This window comes from Somniosus microcephalus, chromosome 9 (genome assembly GCF_052327205.1).
Source record: "Somniosus microcephalus isolate GS21.2 chromosome 9, FLI_Smic_1.0, whole genome shotgun sequence".
Taxonomy (NCBI): Eukaryota; Metazoa; Chordata; class Chondrichthyes; order Squaliformes; family Somniosidae; genus Somniosus; species Somniosus microcephalus.
Window position 1 is genome coordinate 154,204,320 of NC_140995.1, and position 25,929 is coordinate 154,230,248.

General features: G+C 43.5%; 1 protein-coding gene across 5 annotated transcripts in view; it reads right to left on the minus strand.

The window, feature by feature from the left end:
* The window catches only part of map3k7 (mitogen-activated protein kinase kinase kinase 7), a 162,939-nt gene that overhangs the window by 77,461 nt on the left and 59,549 nt on the right, over positions 1 to 25,929 (minus strand). For 2 of the 5 annotated variants that reach the window (XM_085997408.1, XM_085997409.1), the window contains exons 2-4: positions 19,143 to 19,253; positions 13,038 to 13,103; positions 10,026 to 10,071 (exon numbers count right to left, since the gene is read on the minus strand). In XM_085997408.1, coding sequence (XP_085853534.1) covers positions 10,026 to 10,071; positions 13,038 to 13,103; positions 19,143 to 19,253 — 223 coding nt within the window. Of the gene's footprint in view, positions 1 to 1,327; positions 1,413 to 10,025; positions 10,072 to 13,037; positions 13,104 to 17,201; positions 17,322 to 19,142; positions 19,254 to 25,929 lie in introns of all 5 variants that reach the window. The other 3 variants (XM_085997411.1, XM_085997410.1, XM_085997412.1) reach the window with 3 other exon arrangements.

The following is a 25,929-nucleotide window of genomic DNA, read 5'->3' on the forward strand; positions in this document are numbered from 1 at the left end:
TTAATTCCCTTTACTTCTAGGAAACTGTCTATTTCTGTTTTAAATTTATGTAATGATGTAGCTTCTACAGCTTTTTGGGGCAGCATATTCCATGGACCTACCACCCTCTGAGTGAAGTAGTTCCTCCTCATCTCAGTTTTGAAAGAGCAGCCCCTTATTCTAAGACTATGCCCCCTAGTTCTAGTTTCACCCATCATCGGGTGTGCTGTCCTCCTCTTGCGGGCTGCAGCTTTTAACAGAAATTTGCAGAATTATACATTGATCTGTAAATAGTGGGGGAGGATCATGTTTTTGCCAACTCAGTTTCTACTGATGGAGAACAGCCATGGAGAGTGTAAAAAGGGTGGTGTGTGGACCTGGGAGGCCATTATAGTGCCCTGTCTCAAAAGCAGCACCAAATTATAAAAGTGTCTTACAATATTACTGCAATTTAACAGATTAAGCTCTTTAAAGTGGACAGAATCCCCAGGAAGGTATTACAATGATAGCTGTCCCGGCCTATACGAGATCTATCTGAACATAAAGCCTGAAGAAATTTGCTTGACCTGGAAAGATTAGAGAAAAGCTGCAGTTTCTCTTTGGTTTTACCTCCCTCACAAACTATTATCTGGCTTTCTTTATCCCACGTGAAGCCAGCCACAGCAAGCAGTAGGACTTTTGCAAGTTCAATACTGGATATAGGACACTTAGGCCTGGAGTGTCCTCCTTGAGCGCAACCTGGAAGTTAGACCCGAAAATGCGCTCAATGACGCTCTCATTCTGCCGATGTCAAGTTACACCCTAGTATCCGCCCAATCCCATTAGAATACATCCCAACTTAAAATGGGCATAAATCAGTGTAAACAATCAGAGCCCAAGGAAAATGCCAAACCCCTATCAGTAGATTTCTTCTTTGAGTATTAAAATGTAAGTTTCAACTCATTTAACCATCATTCATGCATGTCAAGCATAGCATGTTTAAGAACCTGTAATTGGAGAAGCTTTGCAATTTTAATTGTGACTTATACTTAGGGCATTAAAATGAATTAAAAGCAGAAAACAGAGCAGGTCTCAGTGAGGATATATTTTTTTAAAGCTAAAAATTGCAATTAAAAGTCCAGAAAAATGATTTTGTTTCCGACTGCACCTGAAAATCTGGTCACAATGTAGACAGATCCCACCAGGCTCCGCGCCCCCCGCCCTTCCACCCACCCCCCCTCCAACAACAATTGTGGAATAATCACATTTGAAAATCAGAGTGTGGTCAGTTATGTGGACAGAGATTCATTTGGCAGAGGCTTTCATGGAAAGATGTAAAGGATGTATTGTAGTTATGCATGTAACTCACCTATGCCCAAAATTCCACGATCTTTTAAACCCAGATTGCGGGTGTACGTGGGGGCAAATGCAGAAAAAACTCCAGGTTTCAATAGCTATTGGCAACATACATTGAAGTATTTAATACACACATTAATCAATTTATCCTACATTTTTAACTGCAGAAATATCATTTATTTTTAGCCTAATTTTACGAGGGTCTGTTGGCACAGAGCCTCACTGAGAATGCGAGACTTGTAAAATGAGGCATACGCAGGTCGACTGATTTTGGAACCGCGGTTTTGGCTGGCAAAGGTGCTTAATTTCATAGAATAATTATTCAAGTTAAATCGCATGGCAACTTTCATAAAATTTGCCTTACTTGGCTTCTTAAAACTAGGCTGTTGTTTTGATAATGGAACTGGAGAAAGTTGTTGTTTTTGTGACTCTGTATTTTCATACTGGTGCACTTTGCAGTTAACTTCTTTTTGCCTGTATTGTTTACCATTTTTGCAAAGACCTTCGTTTGGCATGCAAGACTTTCCTATAGTCTTTTCCCTTGTTGCTATATTGTAATTTACAGTTAACAAAGCACTCACAGTGGGAATCTCTTTGTGTATTCCCATTTCACTGCATGATTTTGAGGAGGACAATATCTGAGGGGAAATTACATGCCGATACAAAAGTATCTTAGTTGGTACATATGCACCTATTAGTATTCTGAAGCAGAGGAAGATTCAGGTCTACGAGGAGAAGACTGGGCAGTGGGATTAGTTTTGGATTGTGCTACCAAAGAACCAGCATAGACACAATAGGCTAAATGGTCTCCTACTCTGCTATAAACTTCTATGGTTCTAGTTATAGACCCTAATAATCTGGGTATACTCTTCACTGCCATTGCCAAACTGGACAGGCATTGACCAAGCTGTGCCATTCACAGCAGAATGATCTGCAGACCACTTCAAAAACTAGGACAGCAATTCCTGTAGTTGTGAAGGTCACCACTGCAATAAGGTTTTACACTACAGGATCCTTCCAGGCTATCTGCCACATCAGCCAGTCGGATGTTCATAGATGCATAAGCAATGCCAACATCTTTATAATTTTCCATGAGCAAAGGAGGCAGCAGCTGGAGAGGGCACTTCACTTTTTCCATGTGATAAATTTCCCAAGAGTCCAAGGCATTCTAAATGGCATTCATGGGCAAGTCCATATCACTGCTTGTGCGAGAGCATTGGACTGCAGCATGCATGCTATTCCTGAGGATAGTATTGGTTTAGACCACGACTTTGAACATTTATGTATTTCAGTGCAAACTATTTGTGTCCCCCGTTAGAAGTGCGTCCTATACCTTTTGTGCATTAAGAGTGTTGAGAGAAGATCATCGCTATGCACTGCATTCTATGTCCCGAAGGGTGAAGCAAGTCACCATATAAATTTGTGCAATATCTCCTTTAATCCAATAGTAATAAATGTGCATTTGCACCAGGTGCTACACATGAGTGACTGCATTTACGTGCTGCATGACTTCCATTCATGCAGCTTGTACCTCAGCCTTCACAGCAGGGTGACGTACTGTTTGGGGACCATCCTCCTTTGCAGCACATTTTGAAGCAGGAGCTTCAAAGTGTCACCTGTAAATAGGGAATTTTGCCCCACATGTCTCTTTCCAGACATCTGCACACTCAAATATTTGTGCAGCAATCACTAATCAATCAACATCACTAAAACAGATGATCTAACATAGAAGACAGGAGCAGGAGTAGGCCATTCGGCCCCTCGAGCCTGCTCCGCCATTCAATGCGGTCATGGCTGATCATCCAAATTCAGTACCCTGTCCCTGCCTTCTCCCCATACCCCTTGATCCCTTTAGCCGTAAGAAATATATCCAACTCCTTGAATATATTTAATGTATTGGCCTCTACTGCCTTCTGTGGTAGAGAATTCCACAGGTTCACCACTCTCTGGGTGAAGAAACTCCTCCTCATTTCTGTCCTAAATGGCCTACCCCTTATCCTTAGACTGTGACCCCTGGTCCTGGACTCCCCGACCATCGGGAACATCCTTCCTGCATCTAGTCTGTCCAGTCCCAGCAGAATTTTATAAGTTTCAATGAGATCCCCTCTCATTCTTCTAAACCCCAGCGAGTACAAGCCCAATCGACCCAATCTCTCCTCATACGTCATTCCTGCCATCCCAGGTATCAGCCTGGTGAATCTTCGCTGAACTCCTTCCATGGCAAGAACATCCTTCCTCAGATAAGGCGACCAAAACTGCACACAATACTCAGATGTGGTCTCACCACGGCCCTGTACAACTGCAGCAAGACATCCTTGCTCCTGTACTCAAACCCTCTCGCTACGAAGGCCAACATGCCATTTGCCTTCTTAAACGCGTGCTGCACCTGCATGCTTACCTTCAGCGACTGGTGCACAAGGACACCCAGGTTTTGTTGCACTTCCCCTTCTCCCAATCTATTGCCATTCAGATAATAATCTGCCTTCCTGTTTTTGCCACCAAAGTGGATAACTTCACATTTATCCACGTTATATTGCATCTGCCATGCTTTTGCCCAATCACCCAACCTGTCCAAATCATCCTGGAGTTTCTCGGCATCCTCCTCACAGCACACACGCCCACCCAGCTTTGTGTCGTCTGCAAATTTGGAGATATTACATCTAGTTCCCTTGTCTAGATCATTAATATATATTGTGAATAGCTGGGGTCCAAGGACCGATCCCTGCAGTACCCCACTAGTCACTGCCTGCCACTTGGAAAAAGACCTGTTTATGCCAACTCTTTGCTTTCTGTCTGCCAACCAGTTCTCTATCCAAGTCAATACCTTGCCCCCAATCCCATGTGCCTTAACTTTACACGTTAATCTCTTATGCGGGACCTTATCGAAAGCCTTCTGAAAGTCCAAATACACCACATCCACTGGTTCTCCCTTATCTATTTTACCAGTTACATCCTCAAAAAATTCCAGTAGATTAGTCAAGCACGATTTACCTTTTGTAAATCCATGTTGACTTTGTCCGATCCTGTCACTGTTTTCCAAGTGCTCTGCTATTACATCTTTTATAATGGACTCTAGCATTTTCCCCACTATCGATGTCTGTAATTCCCCATTTTCTCTCTACCACCTTTTTTGAATAGTGAGGTAACATTAGCTACCCTCCAATCCATGGGTACTGTTCCAGATTCCATCGAATGCTGGAGAATGATCAGCAAAGCATCTACTATTTCTAGGGCCACTTCCTTAAGTACCCTAGGATGTAGATTATCAGGCCCTGGGGATTTATTGGCCTTCAATCCCATCAATTTCCCCAACACCATTTTCGTACAAATACTGATTTCTTTCAGTTCCTCCCTTTCATCAGACCCTATGTTCCCCGACATCTTTGGGAGGTTATTTGTGTCCTCCTTTGTGAAGACAGAACCAAAATATGTATTTAATTGGTCTGCCATTTCTTTGTTCCCCATTATAAATTCCCCTGATTCTGACTGCAAGGGACCTATGCTTGACTTCACCAATCTTTTTCTCTTCACATATCTATAAAAGCTTTTACGTCAGTTTTTATGTTCCCTGCAAGCTTACTCTCATATTCTATTTTCCCTTTCTTAATTAATCCCTTTGTCCTCCTTTGTTGAATCCTAAACTGCTCCCAATCCTCAGGTTTACTGCTTTTTCTGGCCAATTTATATGTCCTCTCCTTGGATCTTATGCTATCCCTAATTTCCCTCGTTAGCCACGGTTGAGTCACCTTTTTTGTTTTATTTTTATGCCAAACTGGGATGAACAAATTCTGTAGTTCATCCATGCGGTCTTTGAATGTTTGCCATTGCCTAGCCACCGTCAACCCTTTTGAGTGACATTCCCCAATCAGTCCTACCCAACTCACGCCTCAGACCATCGTAGTTTCCTTTATTTAAATTTAGGACCCTAGTCTCTCTGAGTCGACTACGTCATTCTCCATCTTAATGAAGAATTCGATCATATTATGATCGCTCCAACCCAAGGGGCCTCGTACAAGATTGCTAATTAATCCTTTCTCGTTACATAATACCCAGTCTAAGATGGCCTGATCTCTGGTTGGTTCCTCGACATATTGGTCCAGGAAACCATCCCTTAAAACACTCCAGGAATTATCACATTGCTGTTTGTGGGAGCTTGCTGTGTGCAAATTGGCTACTGTGTATCCTACATCACAACAGTGACTACACTTCAAAAGTGCTTCATTGGCTGTAAAGCGCTTTGGGATGCCCAGTGGTCGTGAAAGGCGCTATATAAATGCAAGTCTTTTTCTTTTAAGTCTATGAACAAACCGCAGTTTTGGCACATGGAAAAGTTCCCCTTTAATGTTGAGCAACAGGCCATTAAGAGCTGCTGACTGGCTGAATTTCCTGTCACCCCCAACATGGCTCCATGCAACAAGCTGGCCAGGCTTCTTGTGCCTGTTTTTTCCTGCCTATTACATTGAGCAGGAGGGGCTAGCCTTGCAAACTTCAGTGAGGCCAGCCCTCATCGTCCATGTCACAGGCAAGCACAGCCAGTTCCTTGTGTTTCAAAGTTGGTAATTTTATCTTAATCCAGTCAACTACAGCAACCATAACATTTATTATGTCGTTTATAAATACATAAATCGTAAAAGGGTAGTCAAAGGAACGGTGGGGCTGATTAGGGACCAAAAAGGAGATATTCTTGTGGAGGCAGAGGCCATGGCTGAGGTACTACATGAGTATTTTGCATCTGTCTTCACTAGAGAAGAGGATACTGCCAATGTAGCAGTAAAGGAGGAGGCAGTAGCAATATTGGATAGGATAAAAATAGATAGAGTAATAGATAAAAAATACTTGAGGTTGGCAGTCCTCAGTAGAAAAGTCACCCAGTCCAGATGGGATGCATCCTAGGTTACTGAGGGAAGGTAGAGTGGAAATTGCGGAGGCTTGGCCACAATCTTCCAATCCACCTTGGATATGGGGTAGCATTAGAGAATTGCAAATGTTACACACCTGTTGGAGGGATAAATTCAGCAACCTGGCAGTTAGCCTAACGTCGATGGCAAGGAAACATTGAGGCAATACTCTGGGACAAATTTAATTGACATTTATAGAAGTATGGGCTATTAAATGAAAGTCAGCAGGGATTTGTTAAAGGCAAATTGTGTTTGACTAACTTGATCAAGTTCTTTGATGATGTAAGGGAAAGGGTTGATGAGGGTAGTGCGGTTGTGTTGTTCTCCTTAGAGCAGAGATGGTTAAGAGGAAATTTCATAGAGGTGTTCAAGATCATGACCAGTTTTATAGAGTTAATAGGGAGAAACTGTTTCTAGCAGCAGAAGGGTTGGTAACCAGAGGACACAGATATAAGGTAATTGGCAGAAGAAGCAGAGGGGAGATGAGAATCTTTTTTATTTACACGAGTTATGATGTTCTGGAATGCACTGCCTGAAAGGGTGGTGGAAGCAGATTCAAGAGTAACATTCAAGAGAATTCGATAAAATACTTGAAGGGAAAAAAAATTACAGTGCTATGGGGAAAGAGCAGAGAGGTGGGACTCATTGGACAGCCTTCTTCTGCGCTGTATCATTCTATGATATTTAAGAGCCATTGGCACACGCAGGAAATTGAAATTGAAAACTGAATAAGAATTTTAATGTCCATTTTTTTAAATCATGGAAGATAACGAGCAGCTAGTGCCATAACAACAACAACCTGTATTTATATAGCACCTTTATCGTAGTAAAACATCCCAAGGTGCTTCACAGGAGTGTTTTAAGACAAAAAATCTGACACCGAGCCACATAAGGAAAAATTAGGGCTGGTGACCAAAAGCTTGGTCAAAGAGGTAGGTTTGAAGGAGCATCTTAAAGGAGGAGAGGGAGGTAGAGAGGCAGAGAAATTTAGGGAGGGAATTCCACAGCTTAGGGCCTAGGCAACAGAAGGCACGGCCACTGATGGTTGAGCTTTTATAATCAGGAATGCTTAAGATGCCAGAATTAGAGGAGCGTAGATATCTCCGGGGAGGGGGGGCGGGGGGGGGGGGGGGGGGGGGGGAGGCTGGAGGAGGTTACAGAGACAGAGAGGGGCAAGGCCACGGAGGGATTTGAAAACAAGGATGAACATTTTCAAATCGAGGCGTTGCTTAACCAGGAACCAATGTAGGTCAGTGAGCACAGGGGTGATGGGTGAACAGACTTGGTGCAAGTTAGGACACGGGCAGTCGAGTTTTGGATGACCTTAAGTTTACTGAGGGTAGTATGTGGGAGACCAGCCAGTAGTGCGTTGGAATAGTCAAGTCCAGAGGTAACAAAGGTATGGATGAGGGTTTCAGCAGCTGAGGCAAGGGTGGAGACGGAGGTGGAAATAGGCGGTCTTAGTTCCTTAAAACCTACCTCTTTGACCAAGCTTTTGGTCATCTGCCCTAACTCCTCCTTATGTGGCTTGGTGTCAAATTTTTGTTTCATAACACTCCTGTGAAGCACTGTGGGACATTTTACTACGTTAAATGCACTATATAAATACAAGTTGTTGTTGTTGTTATGTAGGAAACACAGTAGCCAATTTGCGCACAGCAAGGTCCCACAAACAGCAATGAAATAAATGACCAGATAATGTGTTTTGGTGATGTTGGAGGGAATAATGTTGGCCAGGACACAAAATAAACTCGCTGAGTTATTCAGGTTTGATAGATTGACTTTTACCCAAAACTTAGGAGAATTGATTACTAACCTATTAATAAGAGAACACTAAATCCTACAGATTATTGTTTAATTAGAATTGATATTACACTAGTGGCTAAACCAGAAACAATACAAATGTGTAACGTTTTGAAAAGCAATTATTGGGACCATAAAGAGTTCTAGAAATGATTAAGCATGAAGCTGCACGAGTAAACAAACAAAAGAAAAAATATTGTTTGAACAGCATTTTAAAGGGATGTTAACATATACCCAGTCAGCTATAATTTCTTCTACCTTGGTTGTAAGGTTACAGCAAACACACATTGCAGTCAACTCTTGCCTTTGAAAAGTGAAAAACTGTTGAGAACAGCTCAACAGATAAAAGCATTTCTCTCTCATTTGGTCCACCTAGTGGCAGCATCCAGTAATGTGCTGATAAATAAGATATGGTGACCATTATTCTGCTTTTTAAACATCTAACTGAAACTGCACCAAGTAACTGTTATCCAGAACTACACTACAAAATATATCAGATGTTGAAAGGAACCTAAGGGGTGCTGCCGCAATGTGCTACTTCTAGCAGCAAGCAATGCATCTTGGGAAATCACAGGTGGACATCAATTCATTTTAATGGAAAAAATTCATCCCCCCCCCCAACCCCCCCACCCCACCCCCCCAACACCCAACCCCCCAACACCCAACCCCCCCCCCACCCCACCCCCCCACCAAGATGCACCCGAGTACTGCATCACTGGGAGTTCTGGATTGGGGAATCAACCATTTTCTCTTTGAGATATAATGAAAAATAGCAAGATTAAGAGAGTAAAAGCAGAAAATGCTGGAGATACTCAGCAGGTCAGGCAGCATCTGTGAAGAGAGAAACAGAGTTAACGTTTCAGGTCGATGACCTTTCGTTCTGATGAAGGGTCATCGACCTGAAACGTTAACTCTGTTTCTCTCTTCACAGATGCTGCCTGACCTGCTGAGTACCTCCAGCATTTTCTGTTTTATTTCAGATTTCCAGCGTCTGCAGTATTTTCTTTTTGTTTAAGATTGAGAGTAATGGTTAAGTAAGTAGAGGCATAGAGTACAAAAGCAAGGACGTTATGCTAAACTTTTATAAATCACTGGTTAGGCCTCAGCTGAAGTACTGCGTTCAATTCGGGGCACCACACTTTAGGAAGGATGTCACGGCTTTGGAGGAGTTGCAGAGGAGATTTACTAGAATGGTTGAGGGATAAGGGACCTCAGTTACATGAAGAGACTAGAGAAGTTGGGATTGTTCTCGTGAGAGCAGAGAAGGGAGTGGAATTGATGTGGTCAAAATTATGAGGGGTTTCGATGGGGTATATTGGGAGAAACTGCTTCCACTGGAAAGTGGGTTGGTAACCAGCGAAGACTGATTTAAGGTAACTGGCAAAAGAATCAGAGGGGAGATGAGAATTTTTTTAATTTTTTTTTTTTTAAATAAGTGAGTTATGATAATCTGGAATACACGGCCTGAAAGGGTGGTGGAAGCAGATTCAGTAGTAACTCTCAAAAGTGAATTGGATAGATACTTGAAAAGGAAAATTTGAAGGGCTATGGAGAAAGAGCAAGGGAGTGGGATTAATTGGATAGCTCTTTCAAAGAGCTGGCACAGGCACGATGGGCCGAATAGCTTGCTTCTGTACTGTATGAGTCAAGAGAACTCCAAATCATCTGTAAACGAAGAAGATCACTTAAAAGATAAAAGGAATGAAAAATCGCATGGATTGGCTGCATCTCGATGGAGGTGGGACTACAACCCCGAAAGTTGTAGTCCCGCCTCCAACCTGACATCTGAATGAAAATCCAGCCCTTAGTGTCACACTACCACATTGTGTGTTTTGCTCACTAAACGCTAGGGAAATGTGAATTAGAAATTTTTACTTGCGATTTTATGACTCCATGTATATTTCTAATTTTAAAAGCCACAGGAAACCTTGCATATAGGTAACAAAATAGCATGCAAGTGTTACTATCTTATTGGGATAGTCATTAACTGTAACTTGGATTTCAACTCACCATTGTAAAGGGAGCCTCCTTCTGCATATTCCATAACGAGGCAGACCTGGAATGAAGCATCACAGTGAGTTAAGAGAACGAATTTGGCCATTTCCCATGAAATATTGATGTCGTCTTTCTTTTTAAAAGAGAATAATGCCTGACCAAAAAAAAATTAATTGAATTAACACAGATCGTGGGCTCGATTTTCCAAGCCCCGAGGAGGTGGGTTTGGAGGCAGGAGTGGTGGGAAAATTGAAGAATCGGGGGGCAGGAACCCATCCCACCCCCAACCCGCCTCCGTGCCAATGTCCCAGGAGGCGGGTATCCGACCTGTGCTGGGAGCCGCCTCCCAGAGGCGGGAAGAGGATTAGTGTACAGGCAGTTTTTTGCCGAATCCCTATTTTTAGCCCTGAAATGTGGGCTTCCCGACGGCTCCGAACCACGCCAAGTTAGCGAGGCGGACCGTTGGTCTGAAGGGGTTGGAGGGGTTGAGATGTCCGTTGTTCAGGTGAGTGATTGGTGCATGTGTGCAGAGGCAAGTGTGTGAGGTAAGTGTAAAGTGTTTTAATAAGTTTTACTTACCTTTACTTTCTCTGCAGGCTTCCTCCCTTCAGTTCTCGGGAGTCCCTCAGCTCACCGGCACAGAAAGCAGAATAGTCGCTGAACTGTCAAAAGTTGCAGCCTCTGCTTTCTGGTCTGGAGAGCTCTCTAACTGAGTCTAAGTAGAAGGACTCAAGTTAGAAGACAGATTGTCAGTGTTTGACAGCTTCACAGAGCTGTCAAATGCTGATTTTTCATCTGTCAAAAGCTCGACAGGCGAAATGTCAATCGCTGACGTCACCAGTAGCCAGGTGTCCCTTAATTGGCCTGCTGAGCTCGCTGGGTGGGCTTAACAAGGTCAATCAAGGGAAAATAGTGTGGGTTGGCCACAAGTCGATGGAAGTGGGACTACAACCCAAAAAGTGGGAGTCCTGCCTCCAAAAGGTCCCCATTGACAAAATCCAGCCCCATGTGTCTACCCGCTTTAAAGTGTTAAATGGCCTTAAATTTGATTACAAAAAAATCAAGTGTAGGAGTAAAAAATTATTTTAAAATTAAATTATACATATTTTTAGATTTATCCACTTTAAAATTGTTACTGTGCAATATCTACTTCTTGACTGCATTTTTCCTTCTGGTCCAATTCTTTCAGCCATCAACAGACACGAAGATGTCAGCACAATACATTGTGAATGCAGTAATTTTGAATCTTCTCAGTAAAACCATTTCACCCAAAAGATTTTTTAAAATGCTAGAAATCAACAGAGATAAACTTTCTCAGCTGTAACATCTCTCTCCCACCGTGGGAAGTTTAACTCCCACTTTAAAAAAAACTGTCCAAGCTGTGCAAATCTTAGCAGTTTACTACATTTAAAAAAAATCTTTCAACTGCTTTTTTGAACGATATAATCTACTGTGCCATGAAATAATGCAGGGTGGGGAGGGAGGGAAGAAGAAACAAAGAATATTTGTTTGGTTCCACTCTTACATTCCTGTTTGTATCCAATGCATCTCCAGCAATGGCTTCTCTTCTCCCCGCGATGTTACCTCTGGAGTCCACAAGGATTCATTCTTGACCTCCTCATTTTTCTCATCTCCAAGCTGCCCCCTTGGCAACGTCTTCTGCAGACGAGGTCAGCTTCCACATGAACACCGACAACACCCAGCTCTCTCCCGCCCCACTACCTCTCTCAGCCCCTTATTGTTGTCAGATAGCTTGTCTGACAACCAGCTTTGATGAGCCCCAATTTCCTCCAGTTGAACATTGGGAAGACCAATGCAATAGTCTTCACCTCCCTACGACAAACTCCATATCCTTGCTATCTAATCCATCCCCCTGCCAGACATGGTCTCAGGCTGAACCATACTTCAGTAAGGTTACTGTCCCTCCTACAGTCTTTGACGCAGTCAACCACACCATCAACATTCAAGCCTCTGCTCCATTGTCCACTTCGTGGGGCTGCGCTCATTTGGTTCCACGCATACATATCCGAGCGTAGCCAGAGCATCACCAGCAGTGGCTTCTCTTCCACCCCACGCCATTACCTCTGGAGTCCCTCAAGATCTATCCTGGACCCCCCCATTTCATCTACATGCTGGCCCTTGGCAAAATTATCTTAAAGGGGCCGCGCAGCCCATTCAAAATACCACGCATGCGCTGTTTTTCCCCATTGAAAAGCCGGTGAGCCGACTGCGAGGGAGGTCCAGAGCGCTGCGCGGCGTAAAGGGAACATTGCTCTCCAACATCTTTCTCGACTCTTTCACTGCGTCTGTGTTGTCAGACTGCTGTCCTATATCCAGTCATGGATGAGCTGCAATTACTTCCATTTAAACATTGGGAAGACTGAAGCCACCATTGTTGGCCCTTGCAATAAACTCCACATCCTGCCTGATTCCAGCTCCCTTTTAGACTCAGAGCTGAGCTTACAACACAACCCAAAGGCTATGTTCCTATAACTCTAGCCTTCTGTGCATCCCCCTTCGCCCAACATTGGCAACTGTGACTTCAGCCATCGAGGTTTCATGCTCTGGAATTCCCTCCTTAAACCTCTCTGCTGCTTCACCTCACTGTCCTCCTTAAAATCTATCTTTCTGACCTCTGTAAAGGGACTTGGCATTTTTTTTTATGTTAAAGGTGCTTTATAAATGCAAGTTTCTGTTATATAGTAGTTGAGATGGTTGGTAGTGGAAAAAAGCCAGGAATTATCTTTGCTCTTCAGAATGATCCTAGAGTAGTGGGTGGTTTTGGTCAAGAAGTTAAGTTTATAGAAAGTTCTAGAAGGTGGGGAGAGGTGTACCAAGATAGAGGTATTCAGGAAGAGATTCATGACTTAAGGTTCTGACCATAACTCACTTATTATGTCAGCCCTCGATGATATAAAATCATATCTCCAAAAATAAAAATATAAAACATTGTATTTTGATCAAACAACAGCAATGTACAATTAGGTTACACAGCCTGAAATGATAGGTAGGATTTGAATTACATACTGGATTTAGACAGGCTCCATACAGTTTCACAATATTGGGGTGCGTTACACGTGACAACTGCCGAAGCTGTAACAGAAAAGAGAAAAAAAGTTATGAAAACAAAATAAAATGTTGTGGCACAAACCTATGCAGTGGACCTTCCATTGGCTGCTGCAGTGGGAGGTTACCCCGCCCACACGGTACAGCAATACCCTAGGCATGGGAATGAAGACAAATACAATCCAAATAAGTGAAGCAAAATTTAATCTTTCTTGGTCTTTAAGATTAATTTATGCTGGTCAGGAAGAGATTGGAGTAAGTGGGCTGTGCAGTGAGGCAACGAATTGTGCAAGGCTTTGCCTGAAAAAAATCTGTAGGATAGTCAGGAAAGCAAATATCCAAGGTACCACTACATTCTCATTTGTAATGCTACTTTAATTTTGTGCAATTCATAAAACTATAAATCTGCTCCATAGAACACATACTGATGAAACATTAATCTGGAATACATTTTTGTACAACATAGGGCTACATAGAACTTTTTTTAAATATTCGTTCATGGGGTGTGGGCGTCGCTGGCAGGGCCAGCATTTATTGCTCATCCCTAGTTGCCCTTGAGAAGGTGGTGGTGAGCCGCCTTCATGAACCGCTGCAGTCCATGTGGTGAAGGTACTCCCACAATGCTGTTAGAGAGGGAGCTCCAGGATTTTGACCCAGCGACGATGAAGGATCGACAAAATACTTCCAAGTCAGAACGGTGTGTGACTTAAGAGGGGAACTTGGAAGTGGTGGTGTTCCCATGCGCTTGCTGCCCTTGTCCTTCTAAGTGGTAGAGGTCACGGGTTTGGGAGGTGCTGCCGAAGAAGCCTTGGCGAGTTGCTGCAGTGCATCTTGTAGATGGCACACACTGTAGCCACAGTATGCCAGTGGTGGAGGGAGTGAATGTTTAAGATGGTGGATGGGGTGCCAATCAAGCGGGCTGCTTTGTCCTGGATGGTGTCGAGCTGTTGTTGGAGCTGCACTCATCCAGGCAAGTGGAGAGTATTCCATCACACTCCTTACTTGTGCCTTGTAGATGGTGGAAAGGCCTTGGGGAGTCAGGAGGTGAGACACTTGCCGTAGAATACCCAGCCTCTGGCCTGCTCTTGTTGCCACAGTATTTATGTGGCTGGTCCAGTTAAGTTTCTGGTCAATGGTGACCCCCAGGATGTTGATGGTAGGGGATTCAGCGATGGTAATGCTGTTGAATGTCATGGGGCGGTGGTTAGACTCTCGCTTGTTGGAGATAGTCATTGCCTGGCACTTGTGTGGCGTGAATGTTACCTGCCACTTATCAGCCCAAGCCTGTACGTCGTCCAGGTCTTGTTGCATGCAGGCATGGACTGCTTCATTATCTGAGGAGTTGCGAATGGCACTGAACACTGAAGTCATCAGCGAACACCCCCATTTCTGACCTTATGTTGGAGGGAAGGTCATTGATGAAGCAGCTGAAGATGGTTGGGCCTAGTACACTGCCCTGAGGAACTCCTGCAGTGATGTCCTGGGGCAGTGATGATTAACAGAAACTCTTATGTAATTAAACTCCAACTAAAGTTACATTTTTTAAAAATCCTCTCAAGATGTAAAGCAAACATCACACCAACAGGATAACTTTCTGCACTGCTAATTATCTACCTCCAATTTAGTTTTCCTAATTATTTGAAGTAAAAGCAACTTTCACGTACAAATCAGAGCTTTCAACATCCCACTTGACCTGACCTTGCGATCAGAATCCCACATCAGCAGATCCTCAGACTCTCCCAAGAAAAATACTTATCTAAGTTTCCTGGAAGACTCATTAAAAGACAGGGCACAGACCTCTGGCATAAGGCCAAATATTGTCTTGTCATTCTCTGCTTACAACTGTTAGCAGCTGGGCTCATCTCTCCCTATGTCTCTTAGGTAAGGGAGTGTCTATGGATGTTTTATATATGGATTTCCAGAAGGCATTTGATATCACACCAGACATTATTAGCAAAAATGAGATTGCATGGAATTGGAGTTAGCCTTTTGACAGAGTGGGGAGCCTTGGTCAGACCCCATCTGGAGTTTTGCATTCACTTTTGGGCACCGCACCTCAGTAAGGATATATTGGCCTTGGAGGGGTGTAGCGTAGGTTCACCAGAATGGTATCAGGCCTTAGAGGGTTAAATACGAGGACAAGTTGCATGAACTTGGCTTGTATTCCCTTCAGTATAGAAGACGGGTGATATAATTGAGGTGTTTAAAATGTTAAAAGTATTTGATAGAGTAGATATGAAGGAACTATTTCCTCTGGTGGGGAATCAAGAATAATCTTAAAATTAGAGCCATTTAGGAGGGAAATCAGGAAGCACTTTTTCCACACAAAGGGTAGTAGAAATCTGGAATTCTCTTCCCCAAAAGGCTGTGACAATTGGGTGTGCTCAAGACTGAGATCGATAGATGTCTGTTAGGCAAGGGCATCAAGGGATATAGAGCAAAGGTAAATGGAGTTGATGTGCAGATCAGACATGATCTAACTGAATAGCAGAGCAGGCTCGAGGGGCTGATAGGAACAGGCCTATGTACCTCCACCAGTTAGCCTAGCTGGGCGACTACAGGGAGTGGCTCGTCGGTATAAACTAACATGCCGAGACAAATATATACTGTACCTATTACCATCAAGTTTTTAATTATTTGAACATTACAGTTAACTGCTCAGAATTTAAATCTCTACCAAAGTAATTTAGCTTGTGGATTTGCTTCAACTTTGAGGATAGAATGTCCCTAGTAACTTTAATTTTATACCAAACATCAAAATTGCACATGGAGGTCTGTGTGGTAGGCAGCATTTGGGTTGTAATTATAGATGAAATACTGAGTGTTACAAAACCAATATAATTTCACATCCTAAAACCTTTGCTGACATACAAGGATAAATTTTGCAAGGCTTCAGCTCCTGGTATAAAGCCTCACGATCACAACTGTGAAGTGCAGACTGCAGAAATGGGACAAGGAGGTCTATGTGGTCAGCAGCATTTCAAAAAGTTATCACACATGCAAATTTTATGCAAATTGGTCCCATACTAGATTTCGTTTTTTTTTGCCAGGCCTCCTGTCTCTGTGCAGCTTGCTCATATAAAATGGGCACACTACTGTTTGGATGGCATCACCTTGAAGAGATGGCTATATAAAGGAAACAGTACTTTGTATAGAGTGGAGTTTTTTTTTTGCTGCTTCTTATATTGCTTTATCTGCATTTTCATTGGTGCAGGGCTGACTGTTGCTGTTGAGTACTGATTTTTTGCATTGCAACACTTTCATTTCGAACTCATTTTCCTACAACAGTCTTGTGAAATTGCAATTTCACTTGTTGCAACCAAAGTCGCCAGAATGGAAATTTCTTTGAGACCTCCAATGGCATTTTCATAGGTGGAGCATGAAATGCAGTTCTCAAGGGAGATGACAAGCAGATGTGATTACACCTCAGCCACTTGGTATGCAACTCTCCTTACCCCAGGATCTGCATTTACAGGCTTAGACAGTCATTACTGGGTATGTCAGAAGAGACCTGACTTCAGTGCTTCCATGTCATTGGGGGGGGGCTGTCACAGTTAAGCCATCTCATAGAAGGTGACCTGCAGACAACTTTTACCGCAGGAATAGCTCATCATGTGGCTGTGAAGGTCAGTACTGCATTAAGCTTTTGCACCAATGAATCCTTTCAAGTTACCACCGATGAAATGTGCCTAATCAGTCAGGCAGTTGTGCCCAAACGCAACAAGCAAGTAACAAAGATCTTGCTTACAAGAGACAACACAACAAAGAACATTTTCCAGGTGCTAAAGTTCCCAAAAGTGTAGAGCATCACAGAAGGCATCCATGTGGCCAGCTGATTCCTTCACCTGGGCAGCCTACAGATAGTTAACTTGACTAAATACTAACTTCATCCTTCTGTGGAGGTTTCTGCAAACTTCAACGAGAGTCACAGGATACTGTGTGGTGCTGCCTTACTCAGGGCCACTAGCGTCACTGAAAACTGTTCTTTCAGGCCTACAGTAACAAGATAGAATGCAGCTCCCTGAATACTTTGTGAGATATTTGTGTGGTTGTGAGAGACACAAGAGCAGCATGGCACTAGGCCTGACCTTGTGGGGAGCCTGCTGCTTAATCTTTCCTTACTACCTCCAAGTTTGCCTTGCACCAGTTGCAGTTATACTACACCAGTGAAGCCTTCAGGTTCTTGTGATTTATGAGCCGTTCTCCAGATGGGGCATGTTCCCTTGAATTTTATACCATCTTGTCCTGGAAGCAGAAAGGTTATCTTGGGATTTAATTTGAAGGAGCATCTGCAATTATGACCAACCCATGGGTCAGTAGCTCATCAAAAACCATGTAGCTAGATTGTATTACAATGATCTGATGTGTGTGCCAAGACTATGAATGGTACATTGCATCTTGACTGCTAAAGCAGGAGATGCGGTCAAAGAGCTGTAGAATTGCATGAGGGCTCACAATGGACAAGCAGTAAATGTGGAGCACAATAGCAGGCAACTCTTGGTGGCACAACCTGGGCTTTTGACATGGTAAATGATTTGCCAGTCATACCATGTCATATTCCTGAAAGTGTGGCATCTTCTCCTGCTTCTGTACAGACCATTCAGCCTGTCCACCACTACCCGACAAGCGTGGTGAATTGCAGATATCCTATAACATCCAACTAATTAGACTGGTGTGATTTAGAAGGACATGATGTTCATGAAAATTTAGTTTAGCAAATTTTTATTTGGGGAGGAAAAGCCAGAGGAGCCCTGCGTCATTTTTGTCATGGTGACATAATAATGCATTTCAACACAACATATGTCACTGTACAAGAAGGTTTTCAAACATTTTTTCATTAAAGACCTTTGAAAAGAAAAGAAAAATCTCCAGATGGTCAACCATATTGGGACACAAATTAAACATTTCTGTCTACGATGGATTATTTATTGGTTTCTTCCTGCTGGTCACAGAACACAAACGGTTAAAATTGATTACTGCTAGTTGCTCCTGCAGGCTACAGAGACTACACATCCCAGCGTGGCCAATATTGACACCTCATGAAAAGGCAAAGACCTAGCTTAATTCAGGAAGGACTGGATAAGCATGGATCGACTGCTACGTTGCTCTTGGAAGTGGACTGCCTTATAGACTATTCATACAAGCATCCCCTGGAGCTGCTTACAGTACATTTGTTTGACAACTGTAGTTATGTAAATGAATGCTATTTTGAATCTTGAGATTGGCTGACCATCTCAAGTAGTTAAGAGAAAGAGTTTTTAATTCCTTTTGTTATAGGATATCTTCAAAAAATCTTGGCTGTATTTCAACCAGACACATGCACTATATAACTGTAAATATACTGTTTGTACTGAGTACTCTGCATTATTTATTTAATATTCAATGAATTTATCCAGTGGTTTATAAACTGAGCTGCAGTCTGATTCTTTAACCTACTGAAGACGAGATGATCACATGACAACATGTGATAAAATCTAGTAAGCTGGAGTGCAGTGACAAAGATTCTCTATTCAGGCCCTAGGTCTTATTCAATTTACTTAGATATCAGGCAGGTATCCAGAGACCTTTCTCAGAGCACCAATTCCACCACCCCGCCCCTAGCCCCCCCACCCCCCCAAAAACTACCAGACATGTTCTTCCAGGCAAAAAGGTCGACAGCCAACCTGCTACCAGCCCTTTGCTAATGTTGCTCTAAATACCAAGATGTGTGGGCAAGGCGCCCATGGTGGCTTTCTGGGAAGTGTTTGGCCTCTACTTCATGGTATGGCTAAAACGGCACTGCATGGTGAAATAGCAGTTAGAAGCCTGTCCCTTAACCAGGCAAGTCCATGCAATTATTATGGAACTAGGCCAGTCAGATAATGGTGATATCCAAGACTTTAATTAAAAAAAAAAAAAAAAAAAAAAAAAATTCTTCACCTATGCTTTAATGATGTGTCTGCAGGAGCTGAAATCCGTCTCCTGCTACTTTCAGGGCCAATTTCCCCCTTAAACAAAACCTGAACCAAACCCTAGATTTTGATCCTCAATCTCTAGGATGAAAAGAAGGCACATGTAACGAATTACCTCTACGATGAAGGCTTTCCTCTCTGATTCACTTTCAATTTGCTTTATAGCTACATCTTTTCCACGCCATTTTGCTTTACACACAACTCCAAAGGCTCCTCTCCCAACAACCTGCAGGACACAACAAAGAAAAAAAAAGTAAATAAACTAGGTTCCACAAATTGTTTTATTTGTTCTTCATTTAATTCTTCTCAGTTCAGCCTACATATTATTTTAGTTAAAAAAAAACTTATTCAGGATATTTTACACTGAAAAAGGAAGAGAGAATGCATTATCCATTGCAATTGTCCATATGCTGATTAGAGAGTCTTGCATATGGTCATCTATGCAAGACCTGCACTTCAGGAACCAGACTGCACTACAGGAAACTCTCGTTTAAACGGCACCTAAATATCCAGAAATCTCTATTAACCGGCAAAATTCTCACTCCGAAAACAACACCTCAATAACCGGCAATGTTGCCGTGTCAGAGTCTCCCGCGGTGGTAGTTCTCCAAACTGCCACTACTCAGCTTCTTGGTGCTGTCGGAAGTCCGAACACCTCAAACCCCTGTAACAGGAGTATGACTCTCCCGCGCTGCCGGTAGTCTCTTCTGATCCGCCATTTTACAGGGGTACTGTGTGTCTCCCACGCTGCTGGTAGTCATTGCATTGCATAACTGGCAGTACTGTACTTAACCAAGCATCTTCCACCATCCATTTAACACAACATTCTGTAGGCGAGTACCCAATTACTGTATACTGCACATTTCTTGATTTTTTAAATTTTTCTTTGTTAAAAATAGCCTCGGTAGATAACCCTCTCCGTCATCCGGAATTTTTGATCAACCGGCAACACGCCGGTCCAGTTGGTGCCGGATACCAACGAGTTTCCTGTATATAAAAGTGCTTTCAGTCAAGTTGGGTTTGGAGGCAATGGTGTCCGGATTAATTACATAAAATCATGTACTTTGGACAATGGCTAGGTTGATTAAGAAGTTTATTTTTATTTTTTTAAAGTTCCTCATATACAGTACAAGAACAAATGGATTAAAGAGATCAGAAATATACACAATAGAAGCTTTTACTTTCATTGTATACTCTATCCAGTTTCAGGAGAGCGTCATCCATGTCTTGGCTCCGTGCGCCACTTTTATATTTGCACAGGAGCTGGTCTCAGTAGATGTGCTAGACTGTGCCCATACACTGTAATCCACAACTTTGACTCAAAAGCTGGCACATGAGCAATAATCACAATTCCTTGTATAGTCCATTATTTTGTCAGCTATAATAGTTTTGCAATAACACTTAAATCATGAAAGTACAATAACAACAAAAGGAACGGCACACATTATATACAACGCAAGTGATCCTTCACAGCTTGAATCCTGCTGATTTCTGCACAAGAAAGAACTTGCAGTGCCAGAGGCAGTAAAAATGTCAATTTCTGAGCAATAACAAACTACTTGCCTTGATTAAGTACACTTGAACATTATGAAGGTAGAGACTGCATGATGGTCATCTGATAGTCTGTGCTACAGCTACAGATCAGCAAGACTGGAGTCTTTGTCCACGATTCCCTACAAACTGACCCTGATTGCTGCCTTATAGAGAAAAGGTACACTGTGGTGGCCAGGCACTTCCCCATAAGGATTGAAAAAATAACTGCAACACCTTGAACCACATTGCACATATTAAAGTAACCTATTACTGCAAGTGTTCCATATACATTTCTCTATTAACCCAATTTGGTCAAGCATTCTGTCTGCGTCACATAATGGGAAATCTTTCCAAAAAGAATTGACGCAATTTTCATTTTACTCTCAACTGCAAGATCAGATTGCAGTTAAAGTTTTAATTACTGAGGAATTCACTAACCAGTAAGACCAGTTTTGCCACAATTTTTTGGTTTTTTTGCAGGCTAGTTTAAAAAAAAATCTATAGGCAAGGCATAATTGCATGTTGTGTACTAGTGCCAACGCAGTACAGAAGCTATTCAGCCGAGCACAGCTGGAGCAGTGGTGCAGACGTTACAACTTGCTTCACTGTTCTGGACTACGAAGCAGAAATACAGTATCAGCATTCTGATTCCCGAATATTGTTGAGTGACTCATGCTGAAAAAGGTGCACGTGTGAACGTCACATAAGGACAGGATTGGTTCAGCTGTGAAACCCTCCCAAAGTTGAATAGCTTGTCAACATTTACTGTCTGGATCAAAAATGAACAATATGCACTTGTGTACAGTACTGGAGGGCCATAGATCCATACTCCAGCAAGTGTTAGTACCTTCAGGTGAGGAACGCACTGGTACAACAGTTGGCCAGGCCTTTTTCTGTTGCTTTATTAAGGGTAAATCTTTGTCAAAAGTCACACTACCTTGAAATGAAATGTGGCCATCCAGTTTAACACTAGACTAGAAATAGGCAAATAAAATTCGAAGAGTAATGTCTCGAACACTACACAATTCAGCATAAAAAAGGCATAGATACTTCACAAAAGACAATGACAGATGGGGGAAATTCAACTAACTCATCCATCCATAGAAACCTACCGTTCCCTCCACCCACATTACAGCATCCAACTTCAGCCTAGATGGTTCCAGAGTTCTTGCCTCTACTACCCGAACCATGAAATCATTGCACCTATCAATCACTTTTTGTATGAAGTACCACCAATTTATACCTATGTTCCCTTGTCCTCGAATTATGGTTTAAACTTAAAATATTGCTTTGCAGTACCCTTTTCTTAATTTAGCTTCTTGTATACCTCTATACAGTCCTGTCTCATTCGCCTCCTTTGAAGAGCCAAGTTCTTCTAATATATCTTCAAATCATAGAATTAACTTTGTGGCCCTTCTCTGCTTCGGCTCTATGGGTTGGAATTTTCATTTATATCTGTGACTGGAGCACAGTACTCAACATTATAGCCTGACAAAGGCACTGTACAACTTCAGCACGATGGCTTCATACTTGTGCCATACTGATTTGGCAATATAACTCAGCATTCTGTTACCTTTATGGATTCTGTAGTGTATGTACTTTGTAGAAGGAACTATATACTGTAGCCCCTGTATACTGCAGTACCAGTAGTGACCACCCCTGTATATAAGCCTGTGTAGTAACTTTGCATAGTAGTTCCAGTTTTGTCTCCACTCAGTAAACACCTGTTGTAACCTACTCCTGCAGTCGGTGTCTCAATTACACACGGACATAATACCGGCGACGAGCAGATCCGAACTTACCTACAGTTCTGCACCACCTCATGGGGATCCATCCCTGAAGCGAAGTTGTTGGAGGTCGAGGCCAGAAAGAAGAAAAAAAAACAGAAGAAACGGGCGCCAACCGTGGACAACCGCCTCTGATTCATCGGAGTTGAAGATTTGCAGGGGAGGCTGTCGAGAGCGGGGCTTGGTTATCCTGTCTATGGTGTCCCAGCTAATCGGGCTGGTGGCAGGTAGTACACTGATCCTTCCTGGGCTGCGGCGGGCTAGAGCTCGATCGGGTGGCTTTTCAACAGGGCCGAGCAGCGTTGTCGGGAAGAGAGAGGGTGGAACACACAGGGCGCGGCCGGTGCTACGAAGCCGGGCAGCATACAGACCCAAGAAGAGGGAGGAAAGTGTCCCGTAGGGTTTGCTCGGACGACGGGAAAATAAAAGAAATTAGAAGCGCAGAAAGCCGCGAGGAGCTGCAGTTTGCCACGGGGACCGCGGAGAGCGGCGTTAGCAGCAGCGCGGGGGGGGGGGGGGGAGGAAGTGCGTGAAGACCATAGGGCGTCGCCATCAAGGCATAAAAACGCCAGCAACAGCGCTAGCAGCAGCGGAGAAGACAGAAAGCGCGGGAGGCGCCATCTTAATCCAGCGGGGAAGAAGGCAAAGCGCGGGAGGCGCCATCTTAGATTTCCAAGATGCCGAAGACTGGCAATATCACTGCCTTTGATAATGCAATAGAAGACTGGACCACGTATGTGGAAAGAGTCGAAGTATATTGCGAGGCAAACGAAGTAGCCGATGAGAAAAAGGCATCGGTACTACTAAACTTAATGGGCGCAAGAACGTACGGCCTATTGCGGAACCTGATTACTCCAGCCAAACCGATGGCGAAGAGTTTTAACGAAATTGTTGATATCCTACAAGAACACCTAAATCCTACACCGCTGCTGATAGCAGAAAGATTTAAATTCCACAAGAGAAATCAGCATAAAGATGAGAGCATAAAGATGAGAGCAATGCTGATTACCTTACGGAACTACGCAAGCTATCAAAGCACTGCCAGTTCGGAGCAGGACTGGCAGATACCCTACGGGACAAATTTGTCTGTGGACTCCTGAGTGAAGGAACCCAGAAGAGGTTACTCTCGGAGAAAGAGCTGACGCTAGATAAGGCTTTCAGCGTAGCAGTATCGTATGAAGCAGCAGCAAGGGGAGCTGCGGAAATACAGCAAAAGCCACAGGAATACGGCACCCATGAAATGACACGGGAATTTGAAAAATGTTATCGCTGCGGCAGATCAACCCATGACCAGAAGGACTGCTGGTCCAAGGACAAAATATGCAGGCAATGCGGAAAGATGGGACACATTGCACGAGTTTGCAGGTCTGGGAAGAAGACTAACGACAACAAAAAGGCTACTAAGGTACAGTACAGGAAAGTACAAAAGATGACGGACAGTAGTTCCGAAGACCAGAAGAGCGATAGTGAATCCGGGAACAAGAGACTAAGCTGTCTCGAACTTCACAACGTAATCGCAAAAGAGGATCACCGAACCATTTGGGTCACCCTCACGATAGCAGGGTCCCAAGTCAAAATGGAATTGGATACAGGATCAGCCCTGACCGTCATGAATCGACGAGACTACGAGCGGCTATTCTCACACATACCCTTGAGAGAGACATCCATTGTCTTGAAGATGTATACGGGGCAGAAAGTATACCCCAGAGGGAAAATAAGGGTGCCTGTCGAATACAACGGCAAGGAAATACAGAAATTGTATCTGTACATATTGCAAGATGGTGGACCACCGTTATTGGGACGTGAATGGATCAGAAAGATAAATTTAGACTGGCACTCCATTCAGGCACTGACTGTGGCTGGTAAAAAGGATGACGACGTCACACCTGGACGATTGTCAAAAATCTTAGCTAACGCCAAAGAGGTATTTCAACAAGAACTGGGAACTCAAAGGCGTAACCGCCTCGATAAAAATAGAAGAGAATGCAATTCCCAAGTTTTTCAAAGCAAGACCGGTACCGTATGCAATTCGCCCAGCCGTCGAGGCAGAGCTGGAGAATCTGGAGAATGCAGGCGTGTTATCTAAGGTAGACTGGAGCGAGTGGGCGACACCCATCGTTCCGGTCATGAAGAAAACGTTAAACAATAAGTCTGAGGAGCCAAGGAAGGTTCGCATCTGTGGGGACTTCAAGGTGACGGTGAACCCAGTCCTTCACACAGTACAGTATCCTCTCCCGAGGATAGAAGATATTTTCGCCTCACTATCTGGAGGGAAGCGTTTTACAAAAATTGACCTAGCACAAGCATATTTGCAGATGGAGGTTGAAGAATCCTCTAGGAAGTATCTCACGATAAACACTCACAAAGGTCTTTACCAGTATAATCGACTGGTATTCGGAGTAGCATCAGCTCCGGCGATATGGCAAAGAGCGATGGAACAAGTCCTGCAAGGGATTCCGGGGACTCCGTGTTACTTGGACGACATCCTAGTGACAGGTGAAGATGACAGTGAACACCTTGCCAACCTAGAGCAGGTGCTCACTAGACTAAGAGAACATGGGCTACGAGCCAATCGCCCCAATTGCGAGTTTTTTAAGAAACAGATATCGTATTGTGGCCACGTGATTGATGAAGAGGGGTTACATAAGTCCCCTGACAAAATTGAAGCGGTAGTTAAGGCTCCAGCGCCTGAAAATGTGTCGCAACTGAGGTCATTCCTCGGATTGGTGAATTACTACCATAAGTTTTTGCCGAATTTGTCCACAATTCTGCACCCACTGAACGCCCTACTACAAACTGGAGTAGCATGGAAATGGAGCGATGAATGTAAGCGGGCCTTTCAGAAGAGTAAAGACCTAATCACTTCAAGAGAAGTATTGGCTCACTACAACCCATCACTACTGATAAGACTGGCGTGTGATGCGTCTCCCTACGGCATTGGAGCGGTACTGTCACATAAATTCCTTGATGGTTCAGAGAGGCCGATAGCTTTTGCGTCACGCTCGTTAACTTCAGCCGAGCGTAACTACGCCCAGATTGACAGAGAGGCCCTCAGCCTGGTGTGGGGGGTGAAGAAGTTCAAACACTACCTGCATGGTCAGAAATTTACTTTACTAACTGATCATCAACCTCTTGTCTCCATTTTCAACCCTCAGAAGGGCGTCCCGATAATGACAGCACAACGGCTACAGAGGTGGTCCCTTTTCCTAGGGGCACACCAATATGACATCGAGTACAAAGGAACTAAACAGCATGGGAATGCTGATGGATTGTCGCGCCTACCGTTGCCGACGGTGGAAGAAGCACCTGCAGTGGATCCTGTGGAGATATTCCACTCGACCATAGTCGAATGTCTACCTGTGACGAATACAAACATAGAAAAGGAAACACGAAATGATCCGGCACTCTCCAGGGTCTATGATTTAATGGTGAAGGGATGGCCAGCACATGGCGAACCACTGTTGCCAGCATTCTCGCCGAGAAGAGAACAGCTGTCAGTGTGCAGAGGAACCTTGATGTGTGGATCCAGAGCAGTAATTCCACCCAAATTGAAGGATAGACTGCTCAATGAGCTTCATGAGG